At 56.9% G+C, this 9473-nt stretch overlaps 1 protein-coding gene across 1 annotated transcript; it reads right to left on the bottom strand.

Moving 5' to 3' along the window:
- Nucleotides 1-696: 696 nt before the first annotated feature.
- TLE5 (TLE family member 5, transcriptional modulator) lies at nt 697-9024 on the bottom strand. Its single transcript, XM_054578089.1, has 7 exons — nt 8794-9024; nt 7600-7697; nt 5177-5240; nt 3793-3837; nt 3094-3156; nt 1613-1687; nt 697-1523 (listed from the first exon to the last, which is right to left on the bottom strand). Exons 1-7 carry the CDS (start codon nt 8818-8820, stop codon nt 1302-1304), a joined length of 594 nt encoding a protein of 197 aa, XP_054434064.1. The 5' UTR covers nt 8821-9024; the 3' UTR covers nt 697-1301.
- Between the last annotated feature and the right edge of the window lie 449 nt (nt 9025-9473).

Here is a 9473-nt window from a genome sequence, read left to right as displayed (position 1 = left end):
ATCAGGAAATCTCCTTTCCTTTTAGCCCTGGGTAGTATGGCTTGGATGTGGTGGGGAGGGCCTTCAATCTGCTCCTTGGAGAGTCAAGGTTCAGCTGGGGGTCTGAGTTTTCTGACCTGGAAGAAGGGTCTGTGTGTGATACACACAGTGGGGGGAGATCCTGCAGACTCGAAGAACATTACTTAGGAACCCTCTGGCCTGCTGCTCAGAAACCAGCTCTGCTAAACCTCTAGCACCTGGGCTGGCTGTGTGACCTATAGCTTCCAGTTGACCCTCTCTGGTCTGTGCATCAAGTTCAGGAGATAGACTACACTTAAAAGATGGACTCACCTAGGACTCTCAATATTTGGTCCTATAACAGAGGGAGCCCAGACTTGAAAGAAGTCCCCTCCTCCCAGGGAAGGGGGAGCCACAGGCAGCTGCAACACAGAGGCAGGAACACAGCAACCAACCTTCTCACATCTTTATTTGAAAGGCACAGCTAAGCCCACCCTCGATACAGCATTTTCACTTCTCTGCAGAGTTCAAACGACTGAACACAACAAAAGCTGACAGTCTAAAAGGCTATATACAGACACAGGTGTGGGTGTTGCTTTTTTTTTTTTTTTAACATTTTTCTGTCTTTTTTTTTTTTTTTAATCCCCTTAAAAGACAAGCTAGTATACTGGAAGAAAAAAAAATAAAAAACAAGACGACTTGAGTACCCTCATCTTTATTTGGGAAAGGGAGAAGGGGAATCTTGGGTTGCCCACCCCCACCCTGCTCATCCTGACTGGGCGAGTAGAGAGGACCAGGTGGGCATGAATGTCTGGAACTAGCAGAGGTGAATGGATGGGAGGTGGAGGGAGAGAAAGGGATGCCCAGGGCAGGAAGGGGCAACTAGCATTGTGTTTGCATGCAGTGCCAGGGTGGGAAGCTGGGGTGTGCCCTGAGGGGGCCCAGCGGGCAGACTGTCAGTTATACGTGTGCGAAATGGGGAGGTGCAGGGGGTGTTAGACTTCTTGAGGTTTTGCTCCCTTCTGACCTGGCCTCCCCTTTTCGCCTTCAGGCCTCAGCTTGCCTTATGTGTGGTACAAGCAGGTATTCACCCATTCAGGCTGCAGGGGGGAGGAGGAAGGAGACTGGGAGCCAGAGCAAAGCTAGGGGGTGGCACACAAGCAGGGCTAAGGCCCCAGCAGCTACCATAAATACTACCAGGAGATTAGCCAATCCAGAGCTATACTGTCTTGCGGTGAACATTCCTCTCTGCGTGTGTCTTGTCTCCTCTTTGTCCCCCCCGCCCTCCCCACCCTGACCACCCGCTAATCTGACTTCTCCCCGTCGTCCTCCTGGTGGGTGTCACCATCGTGCCCGTTCTTGTCTTCCTTGGAGAGGTGGGCCTGCGAGCCCAGCGCAGACAGCGAGAGGAGGCCAGTGCCTGCGCTGACCGCCGGCAGTGAAGGCGGCTGCAGCCCCACGGGTAGTGGGGTCAGGGGCAGGGCCAGAGCCTGCAGCTGGGACAGCTGGTGGGCTTGGAGCTGCTGCTGCAGGGCAGAGAGAGGGGGATGTTAGCCACTTCCAGTTGCCACCTGCCATAACCCACCCCCTATGCGCCATCAGGCCCCAGACTTACTCGAATGATGGAGTTCAGTTCTGGAGCCGTGACTTGCTTAGCTCTCTCAATGGCTCCCAAGACTTGCTGTTGGTGCTGGCAGGAGAGACGCCAGAGAGGGTTTGTGTCAGAGCCCAGGGGAAGCTCCATTCCCATCTGGCCTCCCCCAACCCCCACAGCTTTCCATCCTACTAGAAAAGCCTCCTCTCTCCAGCCACTTCTCTCACCAAGTCTTTTCATCTGGAAAATGGGGACAAATGGAGATGCATAGAAGACCCAAAGGGGTTGGGGACAGATACTTAAGAAAAGGCCTTTGGGTGAGTTGGAGAGAAATCATGTCCTATCTGATGCCACGTGCAAAGACAAGCACAGAGCACAACCTGGCCTACCATACAGGAAAGTCCTGTTCTCCCAACAGCTCGGAGACTGTGCTGTGAGATCTGCTAATCCAAGCTCCTGTCCTTCCACAGCTGCGCAAGGCCAGTGAAATTCTGGCAGGGCTGGGGCATGACTCTAGGTTCAAGGAGTATCTCCCATCTTTTCCCACCCCTCCCTTAAAGTCAGTCTCTCCTTTTTGCCCTATTCCTTTGTGCCCTGGCTGCTGGGAAGCCGCCAGGGCCTCCAGAACCTTCTTCTCTGGGGCTTTATGGTGTTTTTCTGGAATGGTCCCTATGCATGCGCCATCACTCAGAGGTCCCTGATACATGGGGACGGATAAAAGAGGAAATGATGAGTTATCGATAGTTAACCTGGAAGAGAGCAGGAGCTTGACCTTAGTCTGGCGGGGCACCGGTGTGGGGCCTGTGTGGAGTGGGCCTTATACTGAAAGTTTGAGAACCCCAAAAAGCTGAAGAGGAAGAGCTGGGTGCCCAGTTCCCCTGGGTGAGTGCATGTGTCCATGTGTGCCTCTGTCAAGTGCACATATCTGTGTATATTTTCATCTGTATGTAGCTGTCTCCTGTGTAAGTGCCATGTCCAAATTTGTATCTGAGCATGTGTGTGTATCTCTGTAGGTGTGCACAAATGTGTATGCATGCTGCATCTCTGTTTATCCATGTCTGTCTGTCTTCATATGTGTGCAGGGTGCCCTCCCCACACTTGTTCCTTGTCCCTGGCTCAAAGCAGCCCACAGGGTCTCGCAGGTGAATCTCAGGAGAGTGGACGGTGGAAGCAAAACAAGGAAAAAATTTCTTGGTGCAGCCTTGGGCATAGCTGACATTTTTACAGTGAAATGACTCACTCAGGCTAGGAATTCCACAGCAGGGTGAGGCCCCTCCTTCCATGGCCCTGCACCCCTAGGGGTTCTCCAGCCTGGGGATTCTTTTGCACAGGCTGTCTGGTAGCTGGGAGGTCCAACAAGGGGAGGCATGTGCCCTGGGGCATCCAGCTCACTGCTGTCCCAGGTGATGTCAGCTGGGAGGGCCCAGAGCAAGTTCATGGTCCATCTACCTCCTCCTCCTACTCCTCCCCCTCCTCCCTGAAGCCCCAGGGACACTACTCACCTCTTGGGAAAGGTAGGGGAGGACCTGGGCACAGATCCCATTCAGCCTCTTGACAATTTCAGCCTAGAACAAACACACAGACTCTTCAGTCCCCAGTCCTCTCGCGTGGGCACAGGCACAGACCAGCCCAAGAGGCCTGAGGTTCTGCTTAAGAGGGATCAGCTCAGGCAAGGCAGAACCGACCCAGGGGGCCCACCGGCACCTAATCAGCGGCAAAGGTGGGATCTGAGGCTGGTGCTCTGCCCTGCAGCTAACGGTGCAGGCACAAGCTGGAATCCAGACTGGGCCACTCTGGGTCTGGGTGGCTCTGAGCAGATGACCCCCAGAGCCTGGTAGGTAGTAAGCACTCCATGGGAAGGAGGGTGGGACAGTGGCACCATTATTCTGTGATATCCCTGATAATGACCTCCTCAGGGCAAAGCAAAGCCAGAGGGCAAGGGGCAATCTGAGAGTTACACGGAGTGTAGGTATACATATCACCTTCCTGCCACTGTCATAAAGGAGAGACAACAGGGTGGTGGTGGCATATGAGGGAAGGCTTTTGCCCCTCCGCCTCAGGCAGAACAACCTCCCAGGGAGGCCTACAAAAGAAGGGGGGTGCTCGGGAGGGAACAGGATCACAAGGGCAGACTTGGTGTTCAGCCAAGGGGCGGGCTCCTACCTGCCTGGGGGTGCCATGGAGAGAGCGAGAGGGCGTACCTGCTTGTGCATCTCAATGTTCAAGCCATAGGACATCTCGTAGTACTGCATGAGGGGAGACAGAGAAAAAGAAATGGGGGCGGGCGAAGGATGGGTGAGCTCAAGAGACAAAGAGATGGGAGTAACTGAGAGAGACAAAGGGGGAGGCAGAGAAGGGGAAAAAGCAAGACAGAGACATGGAGCAGGAAGTGATGGAGAGAGGCAGGTGGGAGGAGACAGGAGGGGGAAGACACCCACACCAGGAACAGCCCAGGTGCCTGGTGGGGCTGCCCACAGAGCTGGGGGAGCTCTAGGCCCTCAACCCCAGCCTGGCTCCCTGGTTTCTCGAGTTAAGTATCCAGCTCCACCTCCCCCCAACACACACACATTCCAGGGCTCCTAATCTTTTATCTTTATGTGTCTTGTCTGCGGGTGGCCCCAGACTGAAGGGAAGTTTGCCTTCCTGGGTATAAATAATGGAAGATAAACAAAGCCTGCTGGGTTTGGCTCCAGAGCCAGCAGCCCCCCTCCCCACGGCCCAGATCTAACCCTGCCCCCTCCCCGGTTCTAAACCCTCTTACAGCTTTCCATCATGGGCCACCCCTAGACAGCCAAGTCATTCCTAGGTCTTTGCTTGGTCATTTTCTCCCCCCAACCCAGGCAAGCTCCTACTCATTCTTCAAGACCCCAGGGGCAATGCCCCATTCTCAGAGCAGCCTTCCCCAGGTAGTGGCTCGGGTCAAGTCCCCCAGTCCCTGCTGGGTCCCTCTCTGCACAGCTCCCTCCCTCTGGGGCTGGGAGCTTCAGTCTGGCCCTGCCTCCCACGCAGCCTGGGAGAGCCAGCCTAGGCACTGGGCCAAGGTAAGAGTTTTTGATGCAGAAACTGCCACCTGGTGGGTATGAAACAGCAAGTGATTCTGGCAATGTGGATGGGCAGGGTCTCAAATGTCAGTCCGAAGAATGTCTTGTTACCCCCTCCTTCCCACCAAACTCAGAGGGTGTCAGCCTTCTGGAAGGTGGGTGGGTGTGTGGGTGTGTGTGTGTGGGTGTGTGTGTGGAAAGCCTAGGAGTCCTCTTCCCAAAGCTTGGGAGAGGAGGGGTTAAGCACTGGGATGCCTGCATCTTGGGGGCGGGGATCCGGCTGCTCCCCCACGTCAGTTCCTGGCTTCCACAGCCACTGCCTCTTCTACTGGCTGCCAAGGACAGCCAGGGGACCTGGCAGGCCCAGGCTGCAACCCGGTGGTTTGGCACCTCCGCCACTGCCTGGGCCAGCAGCCAGGCCAGCAAGGTGGACCCTGAATCCTCACACTTCCCAGAGGAGGCGGCTAGGGTTCAGGCAGGAGCTGCTGGTGGTGGAGGAGAGCCTGCCCGCCCCATGCCTGCCCATTTGCCTCGGCTTGCTCACCATCACATAATGACGCTGCATCTCCGACTTCTCACTGGCCAGTTTGTCACATTCGAGCTTCAGGCTGAAGAAGAACATGGGGAGAAGGGGTGGGGGCTGGGCTGAGCCTCAAACTTTGACAGGAGACAAGTACTCTGTCAGGATGGGGTTGGGGGAGCCTCAAGCATCCTAACCGTAAAATGGGGATTAGGAAACCAGCCTTACAGATCTGGTGGTGGTGAAAACAATAATGATAATAATAAAAATAACAAGTCAGAGCAAATACTCTGATTCTACATCAGCCGGAGATTCAAACAACTTTTACCCATCCGCAAACCCAGTGAGGTCAGTGCTATGAACATCACTCATTTTACAGATGATGCAATGGATGCCCAGAGAGGTTGAGTAACTGGCTCAAGGTCACACAGCCAGGAAGTTGGCTTCAGAGTCACGCTCTCAGCAACTGGGGAAAACTCTCCAACAAGGCAGAGGGACAAACAGAAACTGTGACAGAACCCAGGAGAGGGCCAAGGGCTGACTGTTAGTGCTCTGGGTGTAACTCATCAAGAACTCTTCAGTGGGGCTCAGCCGCTTTTATGGGCCTTGATTTAACTAAGGGGTAAAAGTTCCACTGTTGGGTAATGAGAGGTGGTGACCCCCTGGCCTCTCTTAGGCTTCCCAGCGAGGAGGAACTGTGGGCATTTCTCAAAGCACCTCCCCTCGGCCCCCCAATTCAGGAGTCAGGTAGAGAGACTGACATACAAACTCAATCTAGGTAGACAGGGTTCAAAGTTCAGCCCTATGACTTGGATGCTGTGTGACTCTGGGCAAACCCTTTTACTTCTCTGGGCCTCAGTCTCTGTGCCTCTTAAAATATCAACCACCCTGAGTGGGATGTTGAGGATGACATGAATTAAGACTAGAAATGTTCTTAGAATAATGCCTGGCATATAGTAAGCACCCATTAAATACTTGTTGATTTCATGGTCACCCCAGGAACCTGGTGTTTCATTCTGCCAGACTGACCATAATTGTACACCCCAGTTCAGAGATGAGCCGCAGCTAGGGTTATTGTGGCCCCCTTGAAGTTGTTTTCTCTAATTTTTTAAAAAAGTATTCATTTGTTGCCACCATTAACAAAAAAACAAAAACAAAACCCAAACAATCTCATTCCCAATTCTGGATTTCTGGCCCCTCCTGAGGGCTTGGCAGATCTTGTGTGCCAACATGGTAGGATCCCTCACTGTATAGTGTGAAGCTCTGGCCAAGTGAACGGGAGTCCTCAAAGCTCCAGGAGGGGTCTGGCGTACTGAAGGACACACAGCACGGCAGCAGCACCTGTGACTCTGGGTCTCAGAGACTGGCAGTCCTAATGCTCCCTGTGAGATGCGCATGGTCCAGACAGGAGGGGGAAGATCCCTTGCAGGGACCCAGAAAGGGCAGACCTGCCAGACAAAGCCTCCATGTCATGGGACCAGAACAAAGTTCCCAGGCATGCCTTTCAACCAGCAATGCCTCAGTTTCCTCATCTTTGAAGTCCATCACAGCAATAGAACAGCAAGAAGATTAAACAAAAGGATGTGTATTCAGTAGTTAACACTGGGGATCATGGGAAGTACCCCAAAAGGTTGGATGTTTGTTTTTAAAAAAGAAAGAATATATATCACTACTCCCCCTTTCTTTTTGGAGAACATCCAGGATCCTTTCCTGTGAGTAAACTGAAGTCTAGAGAGGGCCCAAGACCTTGTTGAAACTGGTGGCTCCATTCTGATTCCCAGGCAAAGCTCTCTCTGCTGTCACAGATCAGTTGAGAATTTGCATCCTTCAAACCAGAAACTGGGTGCAAATCTCAGTTCTGTCACTTCCTTGCTGTGCTTCCCCTAGAAATCTGTACGTTTCTGTGCTTGGTTTCTCTAAGTGTAAGGTGCTAACAGTAATAGTTCCTTCGCCTTACATCCCAGCACATGGCAAATGTTAGAGATTGAATTCTGGAAGGAGAATAAAAATCTGTTGGATGCCATGAACGTTTTCCCCAAAATTGGGCAGAGAGATAACAGGCTACAGAATTATTTCTTTTCAGGTATTTTTTCATTACTTTTTCTTTTGGTTGGTAGGGGTCCACCCCAACTCCAGTTGTTGGGAAGTTTTTCATTCAGTGGGGATTGGGTGGGGGTGAGAGCAGGGTTCTGAAGCCATACAACTGAGTCTGAGCAAATGGTTTAATTCTGTGCCTCTGTTTTTTCATCTGTAAAATGGGCTGCTCTGAAGATTAAATGAGTTTAATGCTGGTCAAGCGCGCAGGACAGCGCCTGCCATACAAGACGACACTCTACACTTATATTTTTTCAAGTATTTGTATATGGCAGGGCCCACCACCTCCAGGCCTCCTTGCCATCTGCTTTGGGGGCTACCTGCTCCCGGTGGGGACCCGAGCCCCAGCTCACCTGTGGTACTGAGCCTGCAGCAGCTGAAATTCGTCTTTGATGCGGTCGCAGGAGTCGGAGGTGGTGAATTTGAGTTGCTGGGGTAGGTGCGACGAGCCCTGTGGGTAGGGGACGGCCCGGGTCAGGGCCAGGCGGGCCGGACGGCCGCTCACTTCCCTCCGGGGCGCCCCGAGGCAGCAGCCGGCGCAGCTGCAGCGCCGCAACCCGCCCCCCAGCCCTGCCCCACTTCCCCGGCCCGTGTTTACTGCCCCTGGCGCGGTCCCCGCCTTCGCTTCCTGCCCCCGCCTCTCCCGGGGAAGCCGACGGGGTGGGTGCGCCCGGAGCCTCTCCGTCCCTCGCCACCTCCTAGGCTGTGGAGGTGCGCTTCAACACCCGCCCTTGGTGGGGGGCAGGGTGCGCCCTCTACTGCTGCTCCAAAGCGCCGGCAGGGGGGTGCACATCCGAGAGCCCCAACTACCTCCGGGAGGGGGGAGAGCGAGTTCTAGGGAATTCCCCCTCCCCAAGTAGGGGAGCGAGGCCTCCCCGCAAAGTCCCATTCGGGGAGGGGCCTCTCTCAGCGCCCGAAATTCAGCTGGGGGCCCCCACCCCAGGTTCCCGGCACCCTTCCTCCAGGCCGCACTCTTCCGGGAGGGGTGCGTCTCGAATCTCCTCCCGCTCCCAGGCCCCGACTGCAGGCCCAGCGTTAGAGGCGCCTAGTGGGGCTACCGGGGCGCCGGAGGCCAAGGCCGCCCGGGCCCTGCTTGGTTCGGCGGGGGCGGGCTGCAGGGTTTAGGGACTGGGGTGGAGTCCAGAGGGAGAGCTGGAGAGGACCCCGCCTGGGAGCTGGGGGCACTCCGGGCCCGGAAGCTGGGAGGGGGACAAGGAGCTACAGTGGGGGGGAAAGTCTGGGGAGCTGGGGGTGGGGTAGAGTAGCGCTGGGCCCGGAGCTGAAGGGGACCTGGCCATGGAGTTGGGGGGAGTCGCCGAGCAGGGAGCTGAGGGAGGGAGGGAGGGCGTAGGGCTCGGATCTGGAGGGGGATGGTCCGGCAGGGAACTGGGGGGCGCAGGGCCCGGACCTGGAGGGGGTGTGCCAGGCGAGGACCTGGGGGGCCCGTAGGGCCCGGAGAGGGGTGGGGGGGGTGGACCGGCCGGGAGCTGGGGGCTGCGCAGGGCCCGAATCTGGGGGGAGGGCGCCAGGCCGCGGGCCCCGCTTACCGAATGCCTGCTTTGTGGAAACATCATGTCAGTCGCTGCGGGGGGGCGCGGGCTGCGCCCCGGCTGTGCGCCCCGGCTCCGGCGCCTCGGGGCGCCGGGCGGCCGCGCCTTTGTCCCGGCGCCGATCAGCAGCTCCCGGGGCCGCCGCCGCAGCCTCCTGCGCCCGGCCTCGACCGCTTCCTGCGCCCCCTCCCCGTGCGCCCGGCCCCGGCGCGCCCCGGGCCCCGCTTCCTGCGCGCCCGGCGCCCCTCCCGCCGCCCGCCTCCTCGCACGCCGGGCCGCGGCTCCTATTGTCTAATGGCGGCGACGTCGGCAGTGGCCGCGGCCTCGGCTGCGCGGAGGCTCCGACTCCACCTGCTGCTGCCGCCCGGGCCCCGTGCGCGCCGCCGAAGGGGGGGGCGCGCGCCCGGGGAGGCCTGTGGATCCCCACCCAGCCCGCCTCTCTCGGGCCGCCTGTGCGGTGACCTTGGGCCTGGCTCAGCCTCAGCCCCCAGCCCCAAGCGCTGGGCCGTCACCCCTCCGGGCTAGGTAGCCCTGGCAGCCGCCTGGGCCTCGGTTTCTCTGTCAAAAAAGGGTCCCGGCGGCCCCCATCTAAACCACCCGCGCTGTCGGGGAGACCTGGATGCGTGCCAGAAACATGTTCTGTAACCTTGGCTTCCTGGCTGTTCTCTCTGAGCCTC

The sequence above is a fragment of the Pteronotus mesoamericanus genome, unplaced genomic scaffold (genome assembly GCF_021234165.1).
Source record: "Pteronotus mesoamericanus isolate MK-2021 breed Mesoamerican mustached bat unplaced genomic scaffold, CSHL_Meso_final contig_482, whole genome shotgun sequence".
Taxonomy (NCBI): domain Eukaryota; kingdom Metazoa; phylum Chordata; class Mammalia; order Chiroptera; family Mormoopidae; genus Pteronotus; species Pteronotus mesoamericanus.
This window is presented reverse-complemented; position numbering and strand designations above follow the sequence as displayed.